We start from the raw sequence: 26,032 nt of genomic DNA, 5'->3' as shown, positions 1-26,032 counted from the left end.
CTGTAACCTGCGAGCAACAAATCGTTCCAGCTTAGCCAGACAACCGTGTCCATTTAGAGGAGAGGAGCATGGTGGGACATCCTCTGCATGTTGGTAAAGTGCAGAAAGCTTTGGGAACTTCATTTCGCAGCTGGGGCATCTGTAGAGCCACCCTCCATGCTTAAGATCATCATTTATATACTTCCGGCTCTGGTAACAATCATGGGCTATATCATTAATGTCCTCCTCGGTAGTATCCGACGCGCAACTTCCAGACTCCAGATGGATTAACATTCCGGAAAATGATTTAAAGTTTTGGTAACAACCGTAGCATTCCAGGTTTCGAGGTTGATGTTTCTGTTGATGCTGAAGAAACGGTACTGTTAGCAATGGACATATTAAAATTTTCAACACTAGCTGGCGTACTACCATTTGCAAATTGTTCTTGTTCGCAAAGTAGTCACCACATTTGACGCACAGGTGGTGCTGGGTAATGTCGTGTTCTTGCAGTTGCTCAACAGAATTATAATAGACATTGCACTGTGGGCAAAAGTGATGAGACTTCACTAAGTGGTCTTGAAGCTCTTCGCCGGTAGCAAAGTCTTGTAGTTGAGGACAGGTCGAACAGACATTATGTCTGCTGGACTTTCGAAGATGCGTGTTCTTCGCTTGAGCCGAAACGAAGGCCCGGAGACACCTTTCACACCATTGATGTCGTGATGTCTGCCTGCAATGGGTGTAAAGTGCAAATTCAGAGCAGAAATATCGATCACAAATAGTACATTCGTAGTTCACACCATCACACGCGAGATACGGGCCCAAATCCATATTGAATCAGTTGAATCAAGCTGCAGATAGCCACAGAAGAGAAGAAGTGGAGGATCCAGACTGTTGAATGACTATGGGGAGATGGAGAGTTTGGTGGATGTGTTGAGGTTGATGCGAAGAGAGTAGATAGTGATAGTCGCCTCGGATCTTTGATGGATAAGGCGCGAGCCAAAGTAGGCCGCCCCGATATTATAGATCAGAAACGAGGATGCAACTGAATGCGGGGCGAAAGGCTTTTTGCCAAATCATGTCTTTCGATTTGCCGCTGGGCAGTGCCAGACCATGCAGATCAAGCCGTTTGCCGACGTGGTTCACGCAGCAAAGGCCGATTACTACTAAATACCTCGTCATAATCCAGCATCGAACAAAGACAGACGCTCCACCCCAATCGTCCCATTACACCAACCTTTCCGAGGGCACAGGTTCACCAGGTGTCGATCTTGAGGGTACTCTCGATGAGCATAAGACCGCTGCATCTGTTGGTCAGCGGGTCGTCTCAGGCTATCTCCACGGGTACATTGGCCAATGAAAAGTCGCTTTGAAGACGAGAGACAGTCGAGGGTGAATCTATGATGAGGCAGAGAGGCCTGATGCGCTAGATTCTCAGCGTGATTGGTAACTGCTAGGACGGACGTGGCCAGGCACACACTCAGGAAAGTCTGAAGCCTTGTCTGGAGATTTGCCTAAGTTTCTAGGTTGAGGAGGGGCATAGGCTTGGGTTCTTAACATGTGGAGGGTCGGAGGGAATAGGGCGGTTGACCTTGTGATGTGGGACTATTTATGCCAGATCCGGCGCTCCTGACAGATATGATCCAAACATCGTGGTTGTGCCTATCGGGGACGGAAGACGGCTAACTGTCGGCAATAAGCCATCGTTTCACATCTGGCCAACCATTTTTGTCCACCTCCTGTACTCATGCGCTTCATCACCGCCCTCCAATGTGTATCCCGAAAGTATAGCTACCAAGCAAACAAAGCTTTATCTGTTAAGAAGCCTGCCCACGCTCGGGGGCGTTCTCTGCTTACTGCCGAATGACTTCGATGACGAGGTACGTAAAACTGGATGCAGCAAAAATGGGTGTCATTGTCAGGGACGGGCTTCCTAACGGTTGACCGATTATTTGCACAGCCTTCGTAGAGACGGCGATCCGTATGGCTCCCAGGAGAACGGGAAGACTGGAGATGGGTATTGTGGACAGTGGAACGTCGAATATACTGCAACCAACAAAATCTTCCCTGGTTGAATTTGTAAGAGAAAGGTGACTATCGGACACCTCGCATATGCGGAGAGACGAATCAAGGATAATGGTAGGTACTGGTGTAAGGATGAAAATCTTCTCTGAAAGTGCCGCTGATGTTGCAAGAGCTTTCCATTCATCGCGATTAGCCGGTAATGAACTATCGTCTGGTGATTGAATTTGCGGAGCCATGCTGATCTGCATACCATCTTGAGTAGGTCCTTTGCTTAGACAAGTTTGCGCTCTCATCCTCACCAACACCGAAGTCCAGTGCTCACGGGACAGTTCGCCAAGCATCACGTGACTATACCATCTTACTGGCTCACTGTCACCGCAGCGTATCCACGTGAACGCTGTGGGGAACCAGTGGTTGTACTGGAAAACAGAAACACGAAACAAGTCGTCAATATTTACTCAAACTCGACATAGTAGCATAACCGTTTACCGTTCCACTAATTTTACTTCCAGCCTGCCCTGACAATGGAGAAAGAGCCTTTGAAATCGACTTTCCCTTCAGTATCCTACAGAGGTATGCTCAAGCTAGAGGAACAATTTAGGAATGCATCATCATCCACTCGAACAGACATGCAATTTGACTCGCTTGTTAGTCCTACAAATTCCAAGGTTGCTATTCCTCGGATTGCGCGCTCCCAGTCACGGAACGCAGTCCGCCGTGCTAAGAGAGCATGCCTGGGATGCAGACAAAAAAAGGCCAAATGTGACGGCCACCAACCATGTCATCAATGTGTCCTTTTCGAAGCCGCTTGCGAGTATGCCGAGGGGAAGGAAGACAGAATCAAAAGGTAGGTTCTTCAACCCGGCTGTAGGCCCCTTGAGTAACAATATGCAGACGCGTTGTAGAACTTGAAGAACAGATTGATGTGTACGACCAGTTGCTGCGGCGGTTACGATTTAACGTAGATGTTCATGACCGAGAGGTGACCGATAGGGTTCTCAATCGGGTAGGCATATCCCTGCAATCATCGTATGCAATAATCCCTGGCTAATACTATCCATAGTTCAACCCATCCTCGTTTCTGGACACGCGAGGTAACTTGGAGCGGGGAAAAGCGATGGCCTGAGAGCGGGTGAATCAACATTAATATGGAACGCCCAAGCGGTAACAAAAAAACAGGTATAAGTCCGTTTAGCATAGGCGGCATAGGCTCACGTATAATGTGGCTCTCGTGCACATTGTCCAGACGGCACCACGCGATAACTGCTATATTTCAGATACCAATATATGACTTCAAATTTTCTATTACATAGGGAGCCATCCAGTATAGCCCTTTACAAATCAATCGGAGCGCCCAGGATGAGCGCCTTTAATTCACTCCGTCGCCGCCCCGCCTATATTAGAACAGTACAACTGCAGTTAGATGATTTCCCAAAGGCGCCAATAGTTTTATGGAGGCCTGGAATAGCTATGTTCCAGAACTTTCTATAAGGCGTAGGAATTGTGTACTTGCATAATACATTGCAGTCGCAACCGTTAGTGCAGACACATTCCAGTTGCTCCCCTGTGCGGCCACACTTCCCATGTTAAAGGGAAAAATTGAAAGAGTAGAGATTGGTGATTAATATTTTTTGGCACAGACAGGTTGGTAGTCTCGTATATCTATGGAAATCCAATCCATGTCATGCTGTTGTAACGACCGGGATATTCAACACCAGGAAGTGCGAACACACCAGGGAGTGCAAACACACCAAGAAGTGCGACCACACCAAGAAGTGTGGACAAACCAAGAAGTGCGACCACACCAAGAAGTGCGACCACACCAGGACCCTGGTGCACTTACACTCTCTAGTGCACTTACACTCCCTAGTGCATTTACACTCCCTGGTGCACTTACACTCCCTAGTGCACTTACACTCTCTAGTGCACTTGCACTCCCTAGTGCATTTACACTCCCTAGTGCATTTACACTCTCTAGTGCATTTACACTCCCTAGTGCACTTACACTCCCTAGTGCATTTACACTCCCTAGTGCATTTACACTCCCTGGTGCACTTGCACTCCCTAGTGCACTTGCACTTCCTGGTGCACTTACACTCCCTAGTGCACTTGCACTCCCTAGTGCATTTACACTCCCTAGTGCACTTACACTCCCTAGTGCATTTACACTCCCTGGTGCACTTACACTCTCTAGTGCACTTGCACTCCCTAGTGCACTTGCACTCTCTAGTGCATTTACACTCCCTGGTGCACTTGCACTTCCTGGTGCACTTACACTCCCTAGTGCATTTACACTCCCTAGTGCACTTGCACTCAAAATAGTATCATTTCTGATATCTGGAGTCCGCATTATCTTGCTATACCCTACCGGAGAAAAGGTGGTACCGGGACCTGGGCCAGCTTTTTGATTTGTCCAAGATATTCTACTCAGGATATGACTAATGATACAAAGTCCTGTCGTAAGTCCTTTAATGACCTCAATCAGTACCATTATCCCTTTGTCAGCCAACACAGGACTTTCTCACCATCCCCAAACAGGTTCTCCTCGAAATGACCCCCATAGCAATTTCATCAATGGATTTCACAGGCCTAGTTGTCAGGCAAAGCATCAAGGCAACCTGCAGTGATATGTATAAACATCGTGACCCTCCAACCCAGCTGCCCAGCGATCAAAGAAACACGAAAATTTTATGAACGTCTGCATGCCGATTGAGGGCCTTCCGTCCTTATATGAACAATCTATCATCGCATTCAAGTTTGGTCCCCTTTCGGCGAAATAGAAGGTTGGTCCCCTTTCGGCGAAATAGAAGGTCTGGTCCCACTCTTGGCTTGATCATTTGCGCTGCTTGAGTTCGTTCGTTCCGTTGTATATCTTGCTGCGAGATCTTGCCAGGTTATAGTCTTCGGTTTTGGATACTGCAAGAACTGATATATGGTTAAGAGCTGTCTTCTTTAATTTAATGGTAGACACCTACGATGTCTCCTTGCGCAACAGGCCAGCGGCTATCCGAGTTGAACACAAATGTTTGACCGTTATGCTTCAGTCGGATCATCAAAGAGATGTCCGCATCGCACTCACAGCAGTACTCAAATGCCTTCCGAAACAGACAGTCTCTTCGTCGGGTTCGCTGTTGGCTTTTTGCTCGCGATGTATTTTTCTTCCTCTTCCCGAGCGTCCCTTTCTTTGCCGCCATTATCTATACTTTTCTCCTGAGAGCAGCAACATATCACGAGAGAAAATGGCCATGCTGAGTATGGCTGCCCTTGTGCTCTTTAACCAAGTTGCTCATCACCACCTGTGCTGACAGGTGGTGATGAGGGTTCACCCTTCTGGAAAAAGTCAGTACAATAGTTGAGCTATTCAGGATTAATCTCCAAGCTCGGATTGCCGCTATTCCTCTTTCAGGTTTTGTTCATGTTTGCTCTGGTTGTGTGGACTTGGCATCACCATTTTTGTCAGCAAAGCGGTGATGAGGATGCACGACTGGTGATGAGGGTTCACGACTGGTGATGGTATGATACGTGGACAAATATGACTGGCCAGATGTGAAACGATGGTCCATTGTCATTCAACTCCTTCATTGTTTCAGGTTTGATTGGATTATTGAAAAAGGTTTTACTCTCAGGGGTTATCCCAACCATGGAGGTTATGCCTTCCTTCGGCCCGTACCGGTTTCCCAAAAAAGCCAATAGTCATAATTCACAAAACTTGAAATGATTGCGATTCTTGCGTTCTCATTGGCAGTAAACTTGAGCCAATAGGAGCGGCTGTATAAATAATTCCAGGGAACTGCCTCGGCTGTGGCTGAGTCACATGAGGGATAGAAAACCTTGGTTCCACTATTTCTGCTCTCCAAAAATAATACATTCGAACGGGAAGACCGATCCATACTTAATGGTTGAGCACACTTTTGAGGGGTGGATAGGTGTTGAGGCACAATATATTCATCACTTTCAGCAAGATCCGAAAGACCTGGTTTTAGAGGCTAAGGGCACTGTGATCATACCGAGTATTCAAAAAGATGCAACGAAGTGATCAACTTGCAATTGGGTGGGCCTGGAGAATTGAGTGGTCTATGACGAGGAATGTTACTGGCGGTACAGCGTATTGAGCGGGGCGAGTACGTGTCTAGCAGCTCAAACTTGAGCGCTCACCAACACTTTGCGCAATCTTTGAAACCGGTTGATCACCTTGGTATTTCCCAGGGAGCTTTCCCCTGCCCGCTCCCCAAAAAAGCATCCTCTCCCCTTGGCTTGAGCTAAACATTTTATGAACTAGCTGTTGGAAATTAATGGCTGCCCTGTTCGTATTAGACCAGGCAGATCCGAGCCAGGTCCCTACCAAGCGCCACCGTTCTATGTCATTCAAGAGAACATGATGTCTTTTCTAGGTATGATATACGAATATATGGCTCAACTTAAGAGGCTTGTACAAATGTGAGTTATGGCACCATGAGCGAAACCTCTCAGAGCAGTCGACCACCGGAGAAGCATTTCTTATGTTGATTTATGGAATATCTGGGCCTTGCTATGTGCTATGCCACATAAAGTTATTCATGAAAAAATATTCATGGCTATGGTTTAATATGAAGGGATTTGACATGGGAAGCTTGGCTCAGAAGGCATCCAACAAGAGGAATACCTTCTTAAGAGAATCCTCTTAAGATAAAATCAGGCACGTGAGGATCCTATCGAGAGAGAATGCCAGATAAGAGGTATCCAATAACGTGAAACAACTCATCGGGATGAGCACGTTCTAGAACATCTGCCTCGTACCGAATTTGGAAATGAGAGGTGTGCATATCGGCCCAGAATTTCTACTCCGTAAATCGCCCTTTTGCTGGGTGCTCTACGGTTAATTATTGTTGCGCAGATGCTTGGCAGGCACCATGCCTGTTTTGTGGACGGTAGTACTGCGCTAAGCGTTCTTCGCCTTCCCCAGACACATCCTCACCCAATAGTGAGTGGCCATGACCAGTCCTGATGCGGTAACGAGACCAATACGATTTTCATGAAATCGATGGGGAGCTCGCGATGAATGAAGAAACAATGGCGTCTATTGCACGGGATATTGAACCTTAAGTGTAGAGCAATCAGAGTGTTTTAGACCATTGTCGTGGGTCCTGTGTCCATAGTGGTCCATAAGCTTCAGATCAGAAGCCCACGTAGGCAGCAAACCGTTTGGGACGCCAGTTGGCTGTCTGTAGGCCTAGCTGGCTCACGGTCCGCGGCCCATGGTCCGGCCAGGATTGCGGACGACTGCTCTAAGGACAGGGATCAAAGTCACTAGATTTCCGTCTATGGGCAGGGAGCTTTGGCATGAATGCTCCTGCTTGTGGGCGCTGGCTTTTCTGCGGTAATGTCCCATGGGCCGATACGGCTTGGAACCGTCGGCTTGTTGTCTTTTCCGGATTTCGGTCTCTCAATCGTGGTCTATATTGGATCATTTACCTAGTGGGCTTATTGCCTTGGTCTTTATGTCACCCATGGATTGCTAGCCAACAATCTTCAACTGGGTACTGCTCAAATCCCAGAGTAACCGCTGAACCTCCACTTGGTCGTGCGATTAATTAGAAGCATTTACAATCTACAAGTCCAAGATGGCCTTATTGTAAACCGGACGAGGCAATGTATGCTACCGTCAACACAGTTGAGTTCAGTTGTGGAAGGCGCGCCGAAAGTGGCGTGGCAATCATGTCGGATCGCCTGGACCTTGTCCTTTTGTTTCTTTAAAAGAGAAATAATTTTACGGAGAAAGGAAAAGTTCTCCCCGAAAGTGGGCGATGGCTTTGACCCTGAAGGAGTGGGACCAATGAGTCACTCACTGTGAAGCCATGTGGGTCGTTGCGGTTCGAGTGTGTTCAACCAATATTTTATTTCGGGTCTTTTTGTTGAGGGGCATCAAGATCTCCCCTTCCCAGCTCTGGCCTGTGATTTGAACGAATCCAATTGTTTCCAACAGCAGTTGGACTGGGCCCACAAGTCTTGAATCGGCCCATCTCCCCTCGCGCACCCATAAGATTTTAATTTGCTTTCTTTGGGCTTGGATATTGAGAAAGATGTGAACTCCAATTGCGGCTTGCTATCAGGTAACACGCGATGGAACATGTACAGTTAGAGCTGGAGGCTAGTCATATGAATGTTGTAGAGAAACTGAATTCTCAAGTTGTTCATTTCAAGACACTCTGATTCAAGACACTGCACTATGTTTCCAACAGAAGATCGGATTTCCTCGACAATAGGCGCCTGGTGCCCATTACGGTACTAAATCCTTAGCTTCTTGGGCTCACACTGGCCGATGAAAAGCTTCACCTGAGGCGGCCAAGGTGCTCTGGGGCAGGGCCGGGACATCGCTGCTGGTACAGTGCTATATATCGAAGCGCGAATATTCAAGGGACGAAAGGCCAGGATGAGCTACATCCTCAGCGTGGTCGTAACTGGGAAACCAAAGCAGCAGGTTCTCCCTTCGACCGACAACGAGTTGGTTTCCATACTTTGCGCTGTTACATTGGCCGAGGAGCTCATGGTCTGTGTCAGTCCAAATCTTACCTGATATGCTCGTGTGTTGAGCGGATTAGTACTAGGTTCTTCCGATGTCTCCGAAGTGAACGACCTGCGAGGAATAGAAACGCTTCTTGCTGGGAATCTTTAACAAGCTGACACAATAGCGCTGGATTTCCTGCGTATATCTACCTAGGTATTTGGCCTTTCTCTTGTCCCCTCTCGCAGATGAGACTCATACCCATCATACCATTCCCGAAAGTTACCAAACCAATGCTATTCTCTCAATCCATTCCCATCTGAGACTGAATCACACGGGCGGCTTATCTCACGGAGCTGTCATTACCACCCTCTCCATTGCATCTTCTCGAGCCCTTGTACGAAATGCTACAGACATATGACATTACGATAGTGCGATCATAAGTTGGATCTAGGATCCTTCTAGTGCGAAGAGTGAGTGATCTCAGCACAATTAGAATTATTAATTCCCAGCTGCTTTAGAGATATTGATGGTACTCCAGTGAGCTATTCCATCGGACGGGGAAGGCAAGCGTTTGACTGGCTCCGAGGTAAATATTACTGAAATAGACGAATATGATCGGCTGGAATAAGTGGATATAGCTGGATGGATGGGCTTGGAATTTTTATCATGTGTATATCACGGAGCATTATGGCAGACAAACGGAGATATCTTGATGGCCATGGTTTGTAAGCAATTGGGATATGAAATCACACTACACGCTGGAAATTCAAAGATAGTACTCCCCGGCACTTTCAGCCCAAAATTCCTCCCGACGCTGACGAAACGCCCGCTCAGCGATTCGCATCTCCTCCGTTTTACTATCCTCTGGAATCCTGTTCCATCTCCTGGATTGGCCCTGGAGATCCTTCATCACACGCAACAAATCCCTGCGTCTATTGTCGAAAAGCTCTCCGTCGAATTCGTCCGCCCAGCCCGCATCGCGATAAAGCTTCTGTAAAGCCCTCCATTGATTAAGGTCACCACGTATGCTATCCTGGCCGACTTCCCTTTCCTCGCATTGAACAGCAGCCTGGGGATCAGTCGGAAGGCGAATTCCGCCAGGGAAGATATTCTGGAACAGAATGGGATTTTCCTCAATTTTACGTTTGGGAACTTCCGCTCCGTCATCCGGATCAAAATAAGGGACATACTCAAGATCCTGGAATTTCTTGAGGACCTTTGAGAAGAAGTCTTCACATGTCTGGCGGGGGCAGTCTTGCCATTGCTTTTGGTTCAGGTCGCACCATTCCATTATAGCCTCTGGTGCAGACGTCAGCTAGAGCTTCGGCTTCTTCGGCTGATGGAAAATAAAGTAAACATTGAGGCAGAGAAATAACTTACGGTCGTGGACATCATACAACACATTTACTCCATAAAAGGCAGGGAATGTCAATCGAAGGATGGATGGCGGAAAGAGACCTTGTGCATCCTTATCCGTATGGTCGACCCAGCGCAGGGTCTCCAACATGTCATTAGCATTAGATGTTTCTGACTGTTTCAGATAATTAACGAGCTTGGCACGAGGGATCATTTCTATTCCTTCGTCGTTGTAACTCCAGACTGCTTCGTTTCTAATCGCTGGCAGGAGTTGGACGAGATCAATCACTTCAGGTTCGAACCCAAGTCTCTGAAGGCGTCCAACATCAGCGTCATGGGGGGGATACAGGACATCAGTAGGGGCGATATAATGGGCTTTGATAAATAGAGTAAAAAGATGGCTGAATCCATTGATGATACACTTGTGTTTTTCGCGAACTGTACCCATAATCATTAGAGTGAGTAAAGTGGTATTGTGGTGGAAGTTGGAGATAGCAGGAGCAAAAACAGGCCGGGAAGATATTGCCTAGGAGTTCTGCGCTGGTGTATTTAAAACTTGTACAGTGGGGTGCAAAAAGTATTCGACCACCTTACCTTACCGCCTACCTCGAGCTAAACCTAATTAGGAAGGAGATTGATTCCATTCTAATATTTTGTATACCAACCATTTGCCTCGATAACTGCCTTCACCCGGTTAGGCATGGTCCTTGATAGCTTTTGAAGAATACTAGTATCTATAGCTTGCCATGCCTCCTTAGCTGCAAGGATAAGTAATTGACGTGTTTCCTCAGTATCAGGTGCATCTTCCAGTTCTGGATATAGCATATAGATCTTCTCCTTCATAAGCGACCAGAGGTTCTCAACTGGATTGAGATCAGGGGAGTATGGAGGCCAAATCATAACTTCAATCTGTAGGGAATTAAGCACCTCTCTCACAATCCTTGCAGTATGGACTCTAGCATTATCCTGCATGAAGATATCACCAGGCTCAGTAAGCTCAGGAAGCTGTGCTTGATAGAGATCTCTTATAACCCGGCCTGATACCCCCCCTCGTGGAGCTTCTGGATCACCATATAGAGGGACTAGGCCTGTACGTATCTCTTCACCAAAGCCTGCCCAAAACATCTGTCTAACACCTTTCCCTGTTCGTCGAGTGCAGACATCATGCTCACGGAGTTGATCTCTTGGTCAACAGAATGTCCATCGGATACCAACACCTCTCTCAACTAAGCACTCGTCGCTCCATTTAACACGTGCCCAATCTTCCAGTGTAAAATGTTGATATTGATTTGCCCAGTTAAGACGAGCTAAGGCTTGCTCTCCAGTAAGAGCTGGTCGATGAAGCTGTCTCCATTTGCGAAGACCAAGTTCACGAAGAAGATATTGTAATGCCCTCTTTTTCACAGCACCATCTACCTCAGTAAGAAGATCTTGCATCTTTAGATGAGGAGAAGACTGACTTAGATCATAGAGATGATCCCTCTGCACCTCAGTAACCTGGCGAGGTCGTCCAGAACGTGGTTTTGATTGATTATCAACGCGTTTTCGTTCATTCAAAACAGTTGATTTAATAGTTGAAAGAGGCACCTCAGGATGCTTAGCTCTAATCTTAGAATAGCTCCATCCAATGCTCTTTAACTCGCAGATTTATGAGTGTAATTGAGGGCTCAATTCTTTGCCTTTACGGCCCATTTTGGTTGTACCGTTGTTGATATCTAGGTAATGGATAATGGATATCTACGCGTTTGGTAGTATTCTGCTGGCAGAATACTAGGCGGTAAGGTAGGGGTGGTCGAATACTTTTTGCACCCCACTGTATATAACAATAAATACTAATCGACTAAGCCGCAATGTAACTAGGGGTCGGTTACGTAATGTATCATACCATTCTACTATTCCATGAACTGTCAGGCCTTGGCATGTTTTATGCACATATTTTTATGTAATTTATCCAGAGTAAAGCTGGTAGCAAGCATAGGAAGTGCCTGGCTAGCTTGGAAGGCGTAATGGAACGGATAGGATATTCATATTACAAGGGTTCCTGTGTTGCCCAACACAGCTGATAGGGAAAAGCTGACCAAATGCATTTCGTCTATGAGTCAAAACTACGTTATGCCTTCCTTTTCTTTCAGAGATCTTAATCGGGCCATCTCAACGAACTCGACCATGTCTTTGCTTACGCTCCCTTCACGCAATAAGCGTAGTCCGACCAGAGGTTGCTGCAGGTACTGTCCAAGTATGGGTTCCACGCTCTCAGCTGTGCGAACGTGATACCATATTGGGTATCAATCTTAGAGCAATCATCTCCAGGCACTGCAACATACCACTCATAGCAGGAGGAAGTGGCCCCAGGCTGTGTTGGCGCTGGTGGCGCCACTGTCGAGCTGGTGGGCGAGGGGCTCGTCGAGCCGCTGCTTGACGAGCGGGTTGGAGTGGCCGAGGAAGAGGCGGTAGTTGTCACAGTGGTGCCACTGACTAATGCTACGCAGTAGGACGTGTTTGCCCATAGATTAGTACAGTCCGCATTGATCTGGGGATTCATCAGGCGGAGTTGGCTGAATGTGATGGAGTATTTCATCGCAATCATATTACAGTCGTCGCCGGTCACTGTATCATAGTACAGGCCACAGTTAGAGACGGTTCCGGGAGGCGTCCCCATTGCTGGAACTGCTGTGGTGGTGAAGGTAGCATTGGGCGAAACTGGTATAGGTGCAGCAGGAGGAGCATATGCACCTCCAGGGGGGCTACGGGTCATTCTGTCAGCATGTCACTAGGCCAGGTAAGAGAGGGACAGAGGATCTTATGAGCATACCCGATGCAAATAGTATCTCCTGGGAACACTGGTTCATGTAACGCTGCTGCATTCCATCTCATGAACTGTATATATGATATATTGGAATAGGGGCCATCGGGCTTGATGAGCTCTGTCCCCCAAATTCCACCATCAACCCAGATTTTCGCAACGTCGCAGGGTTCAGGAAGACAATATGTTCCATTATCCATGCGCCTGCAATTGATGCCTCGGTTGAGGTCGCGCAGGGAAGCCGTGGCTACCTGATGTTCCACAGAGAATGTACTACAGTTCACCCATAGTGCATCTAGAGTCACTGTACGGGCACATTTACTAGGACCAGTCCATTGTAGCTCAGCGCGACTTGATGCACATGTTCAGGTTAGATACCACTTCATCAAATGTAAGCACTCTAGGGGATCTCTTACTTTGCTCGGGGAGGTCCTGATTGATCGAGGACAGGGAAAACGTAGAGATCTTCTTGGAAGCCACAGTTCTTTTGGATATTTGCCCATGCCTGGGCTTTCACTTCGCTATTTTGCAGAGACAGTCAATCCTCTGATACTTGCAGTTGAATGATGGAAGAGTACGTTACTTATATGTCTCGCCCCATCTGGACATGAACCCTAGTTTGAATCGCTGCAGGAAACAAGGCGAGCACTGGATTTCAAGAGGATATTCGTCGTACTCTAATCCCAAGCTAGAATTCAACGTGCCCTCAGCGGGCGGTTTGCCAATATATCGGTAGTCAAGGGCTGGGAAAGCGCACTCAGTTATTTATCATCCAGATCAAATGTAACGGAAAAGGCCAAATAGCTCACCAGCCTTCCTCCCGGAATTGAACGTTGGTTGAGGCGGCGGAACAGTGTCATAAGGGAGAAGCACAGTTCCATTTTCATCTACAGCGTTGGTCCCATTAAGAGGATCATCTGTGTGCCGTTGTCAGTGTAATCGTATTCTCCGCCAAGCTGGAGTTCTAGAAAAGGAACTGACTTATCCAATCTGGATACCACTTGTCCGTGTATTGTGGCCAAGTGACCGTCGGGAGATATTCGACGAACCATTTATCCTGCTCAAGCAAACACCAGGAGGAGCCGTCGGCCAAGCATGTAAGATTGTATTTGTACTCGTAGAAGTCAACTATTTTTTCCGCATCCATTCTGGAGCCGCCCAGGGGAATTGATAAGTCCGCGCAGTTGGATGTCACGATTTCTTTCAGACTGGTCAAGGATTGATGGCATTCCGGCGTGCAAAGACTGCATAGTATCAGCAGCTGCACTCAATCTTCAATTATCTGGTGAGACAAACGCTGTCAGGTTTGTTGCATTCCACCCTACCCAATCTGTTTGCATGTACAGACGGGAAACCAGAGGATCGCATTGAAGGGAGGTGTTAAAGCTTGCAAGACATTCCGCTGAGGTCGTGGTCGGGAAGATGGCAGACTGAAGGCCGTTGAACAGGGTAGTTGCCGCATAGGCTTTACTTGCGACGGCGAGAGATAAACCCAATATTGACTTAGTGGTGGGCATCATGAGGGTATGAAAACGGCTCTCTTCCAGTTCGACAGACAATAGGAGGCGGATAAGCCTCATAAACAGAGAATAAAGCAGCAGAATCGGAGCTGCGTTGACTTTTAATTGGCCGTACAAATTACTAGCGATTCAGGAACTTTACTAGTGCTGGCGAAATCGACAGTTAACCAATACCACCGATTGATGCATGGCATCGGGAGTCAGAAGACTGGACAGCCAATCAATCTCCTCCGCTTTTGTCTTTTAACATGGCTCTCAAAATACATCGTCGAATTTTGAAGTAATGCCGGATAATGTATTTATCATGTGCATAGTGGGTCGTATTTGTTGAAATCTTAAGCCTTTAACTAGGGTATTACTCGGCAGCGTCGGCACTTCGTCAAGCCGGTACATCGATCACATGATGGGATTCGGCGCAAAGAAACAATATGAAAATGTCTAAATCTGTCCTTGAATCCTCAAGCACTCACATGAATTACGTTTTCGTCTACAGAATGCTTTACCTAGCAAACGGTTACTTCATTGCTCTACAATCTACCAACAGGGGATCATCTATTTTACCGAAGTGACAAGGTATTCATGTCGGAATTCGGATTGTGGATCCTGCCGGAAAGTCTACTATGTACTACTTTTAGTAGTTCTACGGAGAAGTCCGTAGGACTTAGGGAATTGTAGTGGCCTTAATCCGAGGCCCCATCATAACTTTTTCTTAAAGGCTTTGTGATGATTAGCTTGCAATCTGCAGGTGATCTGGTAGACTGCCGAGGTAGGTACCTAGGTCCTGAAGCTTCCTAATTTGCTACATTGGTGGTATACTAATTTTAGTGGTTAAAAATCGGTATTTTCTGCCGTGAAACCGCTAAGACTGCCACGACCCTAGGGACTACACTTGATCTTTTACTTAAACTGGAAGGAGAACTCATACCAACACGGCCTGGCGTGCCGGTCTCACCAACCTGTTAGTATACTATGAGTACAGCTCCACAACGCGGCCTCGTTGGGGTACGTTTACCCTTTTAGGTATACGCGGGCCGGTCGTTACGCCATTCGTAGATGAAATTTGTTAGCAGGTCATCCCAGCTGCATTTTCGACCTCTTGTGCCCCATGAATCACGCCGTCCCTGCTCCAGGTACGTACGTCATTCTATTTGCTCCGTGTGGGCCTGCTATTCTCTAGGCCTTCTTCCTCCTCCTTCCGCTCCACCGAGGCACCATGTCCGGCGGATGCTCGTGTCGTACCCCCACTCAGATCTTTATCCTTGACGATCATTTCCAGAACATGGCAAAATGAAGGAGGTCAAGATGATTCCTTTTAAAGGGTCACTGGGTCACTCACTAACAACAGTCTAGCCTCGGTCTGGGCCCGTATTATCGTATGATGTTACCTAAGTGGTCTTTAGCATTACTTTGTATTACTATCAATGATTATCTTTACTCGAGTGTGGCGGTATCGATGTACTTTCTGTGGTGCTGCACAGAATACTTGTCACGCAGGTTCTCCACTGCAGACTGGAAACTTCTTTCACGGTTCCATGCATGGCCGATTCATGGCTCAGAAGAAATACTTCATGCCTGTGCGGAACCCACGAAGCACAATATTTCCCATTATTGTTCTCTAAGCAATTGGCGAAAATGATGGGCCTCGATAAGTTTCGTACGTTGAGTATTATTCGATTGCTTGTGGTGGTTTCTGTACTGTTGTTGATACATCCGACGCTGGTCCAGTGCCAGCAGGATGCTATCTGCTCAGAAAAGAGCCCTTGCAAAATTGGATGCTGTTCAAAATATGGTCCGATAGTACCCTGACTACCAGGCGCACACAAGCTGACTGTGAAGCAGGAAGCTGTGGTTTTGGCCCTGAATTTTGTGGCATCGGTGCGAATGTTCCAATTCCCATATGGCTCTGGGCAATAACGGTAGATGGGATGAGGGAAAGTTATTAATTGGATGCCTTAGGGAACTGCACAAGCACCTGCGATGCAAAAGCAGAGTGCGGACAATATGCACCAGCAGGGGACGAAAAATGCCCCCTCAATGTTTGCTGTTCGTCATTTGGGTTGGTGTTGGTGTCTGACTAACCTTCCTGGCTTGCTGACTTTGGGTTTTAGGTTTTGTGGGACAACACCAGAGTGAGACTTCACGTATCCATCCAGTGGTCTGGCACTCTCAACAGGACTCCTTTCTAGGTTTTGCGGCGACGGCTGTCAAAATGGCTGTGGTGAGATAAAAAGGCCATCCAGCACAGGAACCAGTGCTCGTTCTAGGACAATCGGCTACTATGAAGCATGGTCATATGCGCGTCAATGCGATTCGGTCGCCCCGGAAGATATCGATGCCAATCTCTGGACTCATATAAAGTAAGTAGAGAAACTTTCTCCATGTACTACTCAGAGTTTACTAATTGCTGTCGTTTACCAGCTTTGCTTTTGGATTGATCCATCCTGAGACATTTCAACTCTCCAAAATGAATTCGTACGATGATCAACTGTATCCTCGAGTCGCCAACCTCAAGCTGCAAAACCCCAGTCTCAAGGTGAAGCTTGCACGTCTCATTCTTCCTCTTCTTTTTCTGTCCTCTTTTTTTTTGCCACTGTCGGTCAGAATTCTTTTTTTTTTTTTTTTCATTTTGCTGATAGACTCTCATTCAGGTTTTCATAGCAATTGGAGGTTGGGATGCCGGAGGCAAGGTCTTCTCCGACATGGTGTCGACCGCGGAAAATCGGGCTACATTCATTAAGTCCGTGGTCCAGTTTTGCCAGACTCAGGCATTCGACGGGATTGATATCGACTGGGAATGTATGTGCCCTTACTGCTCGTTACCGGATTGGTCTCACCACAGCTCTCATAGACCCTGTTGCCGACGATCGTGGTGGGCGAGCGGAAGATTTTGCCAACTACGTCACCTTTGTCAAAGAGCTCAGGTCCGCGGCTGGACGGCTTGGGATCTCATTGACTCTGCCTAGCAGCTACTGGTATCTCAAAGGGTTTGACGTGGTCAACCTTGAACCGTACGTCGATTGGTTCAACTTCATGAGCTATGATATACATGGGACCTGGGATGGCAACAATGCGTAAGTCACCCTGTGGACTGGAGGACTCCCCGTCCACCATGAGAAATGGATGATCTGACGGTCAAGCAGATACACCAAGCAGGTTGTAAATCCTCACACAAACCTGACCGAGATATCACAAGGCCTTGATCTTTTATGGAGGAATAACATTCCCTCGAAGAAAGTTGTGCTTGGTCTTGGCTTCTATGGCCGGTCCTTTACTCTGTCAGATCCATCATGCAATACTCCCGGTTGTCCCTTTGCTTCTGGAGCGAATCCTGGCGAATGCACAGGTCAGGCCGGCATTCTCTCTAATGCAGAGATCAACAGAGTCATACGGACACACGACCTTACACCAGTCATGGATAAGGCTGCTGGTGTAAAGTACATCACCTGGGACAATAACCAATGGGTCTCATATGACGACGCCGACACCCTCAAGATAAAGATGGATTTCGCAAACAAGCTCGGGCTGGGCGGAACTAGTAGGCTGCCCCGTTCAATTTTCACTGCTGAAGACAGAACTGTTTCTGACTCCCATGTAGTGGTCTGGGCTTTAGATCTGGACAACGCAGACTCCCAATCTGCACAGTATCTCAACTCAGGGGGGAATATGACCAACACGAATGGTTTTAGTATTGCAAAGAAGGCAGCCGATACTCAGCAGGCAGTGGCTGCAAAATTGGCGTTCTGGACTCCCTGCATGACAGAAAAGGAGCGAAAGGTCTTGGGCTGCCCTGGTGGTAGGTGTCTATCCTCACCCTGCGGATTTACCGACAGCGCTAAATTCTCATGTCCTCGTAGGGTACCACGAGCTGCTAGTAGGGCATGGAAAGGTGTATGACGCGGACGACTTCAGGGCTGTTGAGGGTTGCCATGGGTCACTCAACAGGTTGTTGTGTCTAAGCAACGAGGCCGTCGGGCGCAACTGCGCCTGGAATAGACGGCCGGATGGGGTTCGCGACAATTCTAAGTGCATCATATGTACATGGCTAATATCGGTGTTTAGAGCAAGATATGTGATCAGCGCTGCCCTAAGGGTACCATCTATCTCACTCAGAATACGCACCCAGCCGGGGACAAGAAGGACTGTGCCCATGGTACTTACATTTCAGTTTGTTGCGAAGATATCGAGACCATTGCGCAGGTATGCCCCAATCAGTACTCCAGCGACATCATCTTCTCGGGTAGTTTTTCGAATATGGGAGCAGTGGACTCCTCGTTCTCCCTGAAGAGCGCCACCAGCAAAAGAGACAATCCCGAGGCTAGCGACGTTAGTAGTGAGATTGATCAGACATTATCATCAGTGTCAGACTCCAGATATAGTTTTCAATCATTTGATCGACGTGCCTACGACGGTTATGACCCAAGTGAGAATCCCCGCTGAGTTTGTTTCGTAAACCTAACCGAGTGGCAGGCAATCCATGCGACATGGATTTTGATTATGATTTTCCTCAGCCTCCAAGAGCGGATGGATATATCCCTGCTTATGGATTCTACATGCTGTACGGTGGTTCTGGGAGCTACGGACTAGGTCCTTGGCCTGCAAATCCTCCAAAAGGCACTGTCACGAGTACAGTGACCCCTGCATCGAGGACAAGAGATAGTGTTCATGTAACCAAAACCTGCGACGGTAAGAGGACGTCTAACAGCCGCAATCCAATATGTGCCTGACCTAGCATTGCTACCAGGTCAACGCTATCCACAGGCCTGTGCAAATATTCGATCGGCAGCAACTTGGTACGGGTTGCGAACCCTTGCATGTCCCGATCAGGTCGTTCCGTACAACCGAGATCGAGAGGGACCGGAAGAATGGTCTAGCTCGCACCATAAGGAGTGGAAATCATGGATTACCTCAAGTGTCTGGGCTCCCTATGCTGGAATGATGAAGGATAGCAGATGTCAGGCAGATGAGTGGCCACCCTTCAACATTTGGGGATCGCGAAACAAGGGCAATGCTGGTATCATAATTCGATACCTCCCGGGAGGAGAGAACGGAGGTCTGAACATACCACAGCCCTCACTTGACGATTATTCCAAAAGCTGCGCTAATCAACCACTAGGTGTTGCAAACGATCCCGGATCGAAGATTAGAGTCGAGCTAGATTGTAAGCTCCCTCTTCTAATGAATTTTCAGCTTCAAAAACTTACATGGTTCCAGGTGGGGCAATCCCGCCTCCTGTAACAACTAGCACATCCACCATTAGAACATACGTCGGACTATTCACAGATACTGTTTGGGTCCAAGAGCATCTCACCTCTACTGTCACGTCAATTGTCATGGATTGGAAGAGCATACCCGTCGTTGCAGGCGATCCTGATCTTCTGACAGCCAACGATTGCTGGCCTCGAACACTGTATCCGGACGCCGAGCCTGGGTTTGCTCTGCTGGCAGACGACGGCTATTATTTTCGGGAAGGCATACCCTTTTTTGCATATCGCTACACAACGGCTCCTGCGGCTTCTGTAACGGGTATGGTAGCTCTCCATCCTTGAATCTAACCTTTTCAACTGACCAGTACATCATCCAGCCGGCAAGAGCAAGCCTGTCAAGCGATCTGTGGAGCGAGCTTTGGAAGTCTTGATGTTCGATGACGATAGTATGCTTATCATGCCCCCTTTGTCAGGGATATCAGCCAAACTCACTGCATGTAGCTGCCCGATATGTGATAGATGATGGCAACAGCACTCGCCCCGCGAATTCGTCCGAGCTCGCTGAACATCTTGGAATCGAAGAATGCGAAGATCCCGAATGCACTAAGGAGAAAGAACATTTACGACGCCATGCAGCGAAGCATCGCCGCAGGCTCAACTACATTCGAGAGAATCGGGATGAAGTGCAGTCCATGATTGTAGCAGGCATCGATTCTCCGATGGATTTCAAGACAGCAGGCGGCCCCATTTCGGAGGTGTTGACACATCATTCAGAACCGACGTTACCCGCCACGACAAGGATAAGTCCCTCCATTGCTACATCAATACCAATGAGACCTGGGATATCTATACAGACACCAGTCCCACAGGAGACGCAACGGTGTCTGGCTTAGTCCGGCCCCAAACTTCCCCGAATTTGCACAGTCGTGTCGATGGGAAATGCAGCAGCCATACACGAATTCTGCCAACCCATTGGCCAATCGAGGCCGGAAATTAATGTTTTTTGGCCTAGCTTACATGTTTCGTATCTCTCGATTTTGTGTAGCAATTGAAACGTTAGGATTGGCAGCGACCCAGGAGTATGGCCATGGCACTGATTCTAACTGATTGATTTGAGAAATGAAAATTTAGGTGAAAGCTGGATACAGCAGAGGGAGTAAAACAAATACCCCAGCAGTTTATTCATAATCGGTCATCAAAGTAATTTATTTCCACTTCCCACTGTCTCCTGACGCTAAAAGGCTGGCTGCTACTTATGCATTAAGTTATGGTATTAACTATGGGCGGTGGTGAGATGAATCAGCCTTCAAGCTCATGGATCTTGCTCATGACCGATTTCGGAATAATAGGATACCCTCATAGGTACGATCCGATTACGACCATGGGATGCATTGGGGGTTCATTTCAAATGTATCCAGCCTTTGAGAGAAAAAGAAAGGGCAATAAAAGCATGGCCTTTTCTTGAAGCCCCAGAATGCCACTCAAGCGGTATATGGGGTCAGATGAACGTCCATCGGCTAGCAACAGCAGTAGGGGTGGGACAATAACACACGCCAAAATATTTTTTAATTTTTAGATATTTTACAAAATCTCAACTTTCTACATTGTAGTTCTAGAGTCCTAGGCAATCGGTGCATTTCGTCTATGGCAGGCGGTCGATACAGTAGAGAGTGCTCGACCAAAAAACTAGAAAGGAAATACTCTGGGATAATTGCATGGTTTAATATCTATTATAGACAAGCCGCGCATGGTGTTGGCTCATTATTTCCCCGTTCAAAACGCCGGATCCGGGCAACGCCAGCGACTGCGCACCCGATGCACATCAAACGCGTGGCGCTGGAATGCCATTTTATGCAACAAGGTCACTTCGCACCAGTTGCACTTGAGCGGCTCTTCCTTCAGATGTTTGGCATCAAAGTGGCGCGTGACACAGCCAGCATCATGAAACATCCGGCAGCGAACCTTATCAGGTAGCTTCTCATTCGCGAAGCATTGAAAGCAGGCCTCTGGCAGTTCCGACTTCTCCAAATATTCCTTGGTAGCACGCGACGGTTTACCGCGTACGGTAGGGGGTTCCACTTCGCATGTGCTGACGCCGTCTTGAACTTGTGGTGCATCATCCTGGGGTTGAGCCGTGGGTTCATCCGATGCAGCGGAGGTCGTAGTTTCTCGCCTGGGCCGGCCTCGCAGAGGGCCTCCTTCAAGGACGTCACAATACTGCAGTACCGCATTCGCACCTGCATCGCGCCGATTCCATTCATCCTCCAGCGAGTTGGAGATCGGGTAGGACATAAGACATTGCAAAAGATGTAGCTGCGTTGGAGGCACAGCATCCTCGAAAGGTTCATCCTCTTCCTCCTCCTTAAGTGCAGTGCCAGAGAGCTGCGCCTCAATATCCAGGAATGCCTGCTCTTCATCAAAGTTCTCTCGGATCTGGTGCCTTAAAGCCCTCAGTAATCGTTTTCGCGTATTTGTCACCTCCTTCTTTTGCCTCTCGATCCGAGTGAGCAGGCCCGGTTGCTGGGTCTTATCATACTGGGCACCAAGCTCGCTCAGCTTCCGGCGGGCTTCTTGCAACTCAGGATGGTCCTCTACCTGTGCCCTCTGTTGCTCAGTTAGATATCTCGGACGTCGTGGATCTTCCCAACGGTTCTGGCGCGTGACAGCCCGCATTAGTTCCACGTCCGGGTCAAGGCCACAGATAACCCGAATCATATCTGTGTCGATCTGCAAAGGATGGTAATGGTCGAGAAAGGTCCGGGGGCTAGCGTGCTTCATGATCAACATATGTTGCTCTTTACTGACCCATCCTGAAGTTGAATGTCAGCAGCTAAAAGGACCCCAGAAAGTGGCGGGATGGAAAGAATTGCTCACCACTCTCGTTGATCACTTTGCCACTCCCGTACCGGAACTGATGGGCATGGAATGCCCCGGGCCATCCGCGGATCTCCCCAAACGTGACCAGTAGGCTGGACATGGAGGACTTGGACATGGGTTGGGTCCGCTGAATGGTTGGAACCCCCTTGACCAATTCTGTTTTGCAAAAGACATACCAATCCGCTTTCTCCCGGTCCAGGGGCACCAGGAGCTGTTGGCAACCTTTGCTAACAAAGAGCTTCCGCAGCTGGGCCTTTGATGTCAAGTTATTCCGGAATGCTTTGGCATGGAATAAGAGTCCGAATAGGAACGTATGCGGACATATCACCAAAGATGGTCCATAGACCACTTCAGGGAGTGCAAATGTAGTCCTGTCGTCTGTTAGCCAACATTGCCCGGTTTAGACAGTCTCAAAAGGGCGATGCTTTCCAAAAAGCCCGTGTTGACGGATCCAGTAGGGCTTGGAGATCATGAAATAAGAAGGAGAAAGGAAGGCAGTGTCCTTACAATTTAGTCTGCCCGAGGAACTTTTTACATCCATCGGCCGTCAGTTCAACCAAAGGGATAGGAGGTCCGCCGCGAGGATCCTTCTGCAGCGAGATTTGTAGGTCTTTGAACTGGAGACTCAATAGGGCGCTCCTGCGGTGTACAGTGAACAGAGCCAGCGAGTTGAACAGGCACACTTGGATACGCTGCAAGCCAAGGTAGAACTTCTTTAGCTGAGTCGAGAGAATCGTTTCGTTCAACGGGCCGATATCTTCAATGTAGACTGGCGTCTTCTTTTTCGGTTGCGTATCTAACCCATGCTCTACCACCAAGTACTTGATACCCTATAGATTGGACGGTTAGACAAGACGGTCAAACAAATCGAAAGAATAATGATTCATGCTACTGACCCTCCGGACCTCCGACCCATCTATATCGTCGATTTTGCTCTTGGTCAGTTTTTGGTAGTAACCACGAAGGTTCTTCCAGTCCGTATTCAACGAGCTAGACTTGTGAATGCCCTTGTTACGTCGACCGTTCTTTCCTCGCTTGAGTTTGAGGGACCAGCCCAAGAACCGATACAGGTCGTTGTTCGACGCCTGGCGTAGGGCCTCTTCAGGATCCCCCCATTTTTGCACATTGGGCTCTGTTTTTTTTTTGCTGTTACAATACCTATGCCTGCATTAGCAGAGAACACAAAGGCGGCATTCGGCCTGTGTCACTGACCGCTTCCATCGGGTTTCGATCCGCTCCCGTCGTTCGATGGTGCCCTCTGCTTTGTCAAAATCCTCGTCGATCTCACAAAGGTCGATTCCCGTGTCATCGAGGGGGTCGTCGTAGAATTCGTCTGCCTCATTGGACAGACTTGGCTCCAAAGCAGGGTCCTTCTGATCCGACCGGAGGCGTTTTCGTGGGCTCGGGCGATCATCCGGCTCGGTGACATCTGGCTCAGTCACATCCGTCTCATAAGTGGCATCCCGCTGCTCATCCCAGTCAGGGCTGCTACCGACGAAATCGCTCTCACTGCCGTCACTCCCCGTCAGGGGGGATCGATTCTGTCGCGCACGGGTACGCTTCATCGGTGGGTTTGTAGGCAATGAAGAACGAATACTGAGAGGGAAGGCACGAGGGTCGTAAGGATTGGGGAGCGGGAAACGACACCGCAAATTCCAGCGAAGTGATTACTAGAGAGTGAAGTGAGTTTTATTGTAGGTGCAAGAAAGACCTTGAGGCTAGAAGATGACCTTTCTTGAGTAGGGTGATTTGGCAGAGGCAGAGGGATCAGGGGAGAAATAAAAGACGAACGAACCTGGAAGAAATGGGCCACGGTAAACGAGTTGGCGTCCTCGTGGCCTGGCCGGAGCCCAGGCTCCTATGAAAGGAAGAAGTGAAGCCATTTTCGGCTCCCTCATACAGCTTCTGGTTGGAGGGACGGTGCTGAAAGACTGACGGTTGAACTTGGTGAAACGCCCACGATGGTGGGGCGCTGTGGGCGAGTGTGACTGGTGCGTGGTGGTAGCGAGGACGGGGCCGTGTTGGAAGGGTGAAGTCACGTGTTACCAAATGGCTGCCGAAAAAGGCGTCGAATGCGGCCGAAAATGGCATCCGTTTGGTAAGTCCAAATTGTCTACTAGTATAATTAGCTTTATATTCCTCCTTTAGCTACAGAGATAGATATTTAATCTAATAACCTAGGAATACTTCTCTCTAGCACTGCGGGCTAAGAATCTAGTATTAATCTTATCTATACTAAGATAATTATTAAAGTAGAAGAAAGATAGCAAAGTCTAATAAAGATAATAGAGCCTATAGATAATAAACTAGATCTAAAGATTCTTTCTAATAATAACATTCTTCTACTTACCTAATAACTATTAAAGGTAAGAAAATATTACTTATGCTACTAGAACTAGAATAAAAAGATATATAAGCCTTACTTTACTATTATCTTTAAATATACTGTAAAAGAGAAACTTACCTTACTAGAAAAGTTATTAGCATCTAATATTAAGAACTAGAGGGTTAGGCTATAGTAATTTAATTACCCTAAATTCTATAATATATATAGATATCTCTAGAAAAGAGTAGTTAAAGTACAGAAGGATTAATAGAGAGAAGATAGGAAGTATATTAAATCTAAAGTAGATAAACTTAATAGGAGTATATAAACTTAAGTCTTATTAGCATCTATTTAAGGAGAATCCTTATTAGGATCCTAAACCTAACTACCCCTAATACCTTCTAATTAGCTAGAGTATACTAAATTAGAGGTGCTTTATCTCTAAGAGATGATATATAATAGTAACTCCTTATATAGAGAAGAGGTGATGAATATTAAGCAGAAATATAAATAGGCTATATAGGTAAAAGATAAGGAAGTTATCATATTAAAGTAATAGATTAGGGAACTTAAGATAAAGTTAGAGGTATTATAGCAGATGATAACTAGGCAAGAGTATATTATTAATACTATGATATAGGTTACTACCACTACCACCCCTATCCCTGACCTTAGAGACACTATACTATTCTATATACCTATATTAAAGGGATCTAATTAATCACAGACATCTAATTTAATTAAATAAATTTTCTTATCTAATAATATACTTAAAAATTAGAGATAGAGGGGCAACTATCATAGAATAGGGTGTAAATACTATAAATATAGCTTACTAAGGCATAGGGAGAAGTTCTTAGTAGTGGTTCCATAGCTAGTACATATATCCTACCTATTATCTATCTATAATCAACAATACAGTGTTTCGGGCGTTTCCATTAAATCCATCAGTATAAACATCAGTACAGTTGGTCTTGTACAGTCCGTAGAAGAGCATCCTCCATTAAAATAACTCAGTCTAATCCAGAGTCCCTGTGTATAGTACTGGAATTTTAATGCCTTATGAGGCAAAGATGTGGTGCATCCCAAAACGGAAACTACCACCTGACGAAGATAGTTCTTCTGCTGAGGGAGCTGGCGATCTTGACTCTACCTTTCCATATTCAAAAGAATTCCTTCCCTTCAGTCCCTTGATCTTTCAAAGTTTCGCTTGTCCATCATCCTTACAGGCTGGCACAAGAAATATCCTAAACCTGGGGCATCCACGACGGTTCTTCCCTTAGTCGGAGGCTAATGTGCGTGCCATACATTTCAAGTGAAGTCATCGTTTATTGCTGAGTTGAGCATCCAAGACGACAACGACATGGAAAGTCAAAACATTGGCCCCTCTCCACCTGGTAACTCTCTAGCCATATCTGAATTTGAGCATGACGGCCTTGCAACTCAGTGTGAGGGCGATGA

The 26,032-nt window shown here is 47.2% G+C and overlaps 8 protein-coding genes across 8 annotated transcripts; 2 read left to right on the top strand and 6 right to left on the bottom strand.

Annotated features, from left to right (window-relative positions):
* Positions 1 to 545: 545 nt before the first annotated feature.
* Positions 546 to 807, bottom strand: AFUA_6G09353 (uncharacterized protein; the record flags this gene model as incomplete). The annotated part of the gene is made up of 2 exons (XM_745731.1): positions 546 to 706; positions 777 to 807. 2 exons carry the CDS (start codon positions 805 to 807, stop codon positions 546 to 548), a joined length of 192 nt encoding a protein of 63 aa, XP_750824.1.
* Positions 808 to 2,525: 1,718 nt separating this feature from the next.
* Positions 2,526 to 3,385, top strand: AFUA_6G09350 (putative C6 finger domain protein; the record flags this gene model as incomplete). The annotated part of the gene is made up of 4 exons (XM_745730.2): positions 2,526 to 2,574; positions 2,654 to 2,848; positions 2,907 to 3,007; positions 3,065 to 3,385. 4 exons carry the CDS (start codon positions 2,526 to 2,528, stop codon positions 3,125 to 3,127), a joined length of 408 nt encoding a protein of 135 aa, XP_750823.2. The 3' UTR covers positions 3,128 to 3,385.
* Positions 3,386 to 3,388: 3 nt separating this feature from the next.
* On the bottom strand, positions 3,389 to 4,351 carry AFUA_6G09340 (uncharacterized protein; the record flags this gene model as incomplete). The annotated part of the gene is given in 2 exon segments (XM_745729.2): positions 3,389 to 3,831; positions 3,845 to 4,351. The coding sequence occupies 2 exon segments, from the start codon at positions 4,349 to 4,351 to the stop codon at positions 3,664 to 3,666; spliced, it is 675 nt and encodes a 224-aa protein (XP_750822.1). The 3' UTR covers positions 3,389 to 3,663.
* A 401-nt stretch (positions 4,352 to 4,752) lies between these two features.
* AFUA_6G09335 (SRF-type transcription factor family protein) lies at positions 4,753 to 5,195 on the bottom strand (the record flags this gene model as incomplete). Its single annotated transcript, XM_745728.1, has 2 exons — positions 4,753 to 4,926; positions 4,977 to 5,195. The coding sequence occupies 2 exons, from the start codon at positions 5,193 to 5,195 to the stop codon at positions 4,753 to 4,755; spliced, it is 393 nt and encodes a 130-aa protein (XP_750821.1).
* A 4,056-nt stretch (positions 5,196 to 9,251) lies between these two features.
* On the bottom strand, positions 9,252 to 10,966 carry AFUA_6G09330 (uncharacterized protein; the record flags this gene model as incomplete). The annotated part of the gene is made up of 3 exons (XM_077805044.1): positions 9,252 to 9,784; positions 9,866 to 10,279; positions 10,507 to 10,966. 3 exons carry the CDS (start codon positions 10,964 to 10,966, stop codon positions 9,252 to 9,254), a joined length of 1,407 nt encoding a protein of 468 aa, XP_077661177.1.
* A 739-nt stretch (positions 10,967 to 11,705) lies between these two features.
* AFUA_6G09317 (LysM peptidoglycan-binding domain-containing protein) lies at positions 11,706 to 14,627 on the bottom strand. Its single transcript, XM_001481414.2, has 7 exons — positions 13,941 to 14,627; positions 13,626 to 13,888; positions 13,454 to 13,561; positions 13,228 to 13,387; positions 13,061 to 13,165; positions 12,654 to 12,995; positions 11,706 to 12,585 (listed from the first exon to the last, which is right to left on the bottom strand). The coding sequence occupies exons 1-7, from the start codon at positions 14,222 to 14,224 to the stop codon at positions 12,018 to 12,020; spliced, it is 1,830 nt and encodes a 609-aa protein (XP_001481464.2). The 5' UTR covers positions 14,225 to 14,627; the 3' UTR covers positions 11,706 to 12,017.
* Positions 14,628 to 15,616: 989 nt separating this feature from the next.
* Positions 15,617 to 20,594, top strand: AFUA_6G09307 (uncharacterized protein). Its single transcript, XM_077805043.1, has 18 exons — positions 15,617 to 15,953; positions 16,004 to 16,039; positions 16,121 to 16,220; positions 16,273 to 16,293; positions 16,351 to 16,521; positions 16,583 to 16,697; positions 16,813 to 16,960; positions 17,013 to 17,235; positions 17,305 to 17,699; positions 17,760 to 17,957; positions 18,019 to 18,170; positions 18,224 to 18,584; positions 18,632 to 18,847; positions 18,906 to 19,214; positions 19,278 to 19,322; positions 19,376 to 19,687; positions 19,746 to 19,814; positions 19,870 to 20,594. Exons 1-18 carry the CDS (start codon positions 15,701 to 15,703, stop codon positions 20,259 to 20,261), a joined length of 3,516 nt encoding a protein of 1,171 aa, XP_077661176.1. The 5' UTR covers positions 15,617 to 15,700; the 3' UTR covers positions 20,262 to 20,594.
* Positions 20,595 to 21,141: 547 nt separating this feature from the next.
* AFUA_6G09300 (DUF3435 domain-containing protein) lies at positions 21,142 to 24,261 on the bottom strand (the record flags this gene model as incomplete). Its single annotated transcript, XM_745724.2, has 5 exons — positions 23,458 to 24,261; positions 23,142 to 23,403; positions 22,753 to 23,075; positions 22,243 to 22,616; positions 21,142 to 22,178 (listed from the first exon to the last, which is right to left on the bottom strand). Exons 1-5 carry the CDS (start codon positions 23,808 to 23,810, stop codon positions 21,142 to 21,144), a joined length of 2,349 nt encoding a protein of 782 aa, XP_750817.1. The 5' UTR covers positions 23,811 to 24,261.
* Between the last annotated feature and the right edge of the window lie 1,771 nt (positions 24,262 to 26,032).

This window comes from Aspergillus fumigatus, chromosome 6 (assembly GCF_000002655.1).
Source record: "Aspergillus fumigatus Af293 chromosome 6, whole genome shotgun sequence".
Taxonomy (NCBI): domain Eukaryota; kingdom Fungi; phylum Ascomycota; class Eurotiomycetes; order Eurotiales; family Aspergillaceae; genus Aspergillus; species Aspergillus fumigatus.
The sequence above is the reverse complement of the archived record's forward strand: the minus strand, read 5'-3'. Positions and strand labels throughout refer to the sequence as shown.

Excerpts from the sequence above, each read along its gene's own strand:
- AFUA_6G09317 (XM_001481414.2), bottom strand. The coding sequence starts at position 14,224 with ATGAGGCTTATCCGCCTCCTATTGTCTGTCGAACTGGAAGAGAGCCGT. Across the intron at positions 12,996-13,060 it reads TCAGGACCTCCCCGAGCAAA|TCGCGCTGAGCTACAATGGA; the intron begins GTAAGAGATCCC and ends ATGTGCATCAAG. Across the intron at positions 12,586-12,653 it reads GGAGATACTATTTGCATCGG|CCCCCCTGGAGGTGCATATG; the intron begins GTATGCTCATAA and ends AATGACCCGTAG.
- AFUA_6G09307 (XM_077805043.1), top strand. The coding sequence starts at position 15,701 with ATGGCCGATTCATGGCTCAGAAGAAATACTTCATGCCTGTGCGGAACC. Across the intron at positions 16,040-16,120 it reads CCCTGAATTTTGTGGCATCG|GGAACTGCACAAGCACCTGC; the intron begins GTGCGAATGTTC and ends TGGATGCCTTAG. Across the intron at positions 16,522-16,582 it reads AATCTCTGGACTCATATAAA|CTTTGCTTTTGGATTGATCC; the intron begins GTAAGTAGAGAA and ends GTCGTTTACCAG.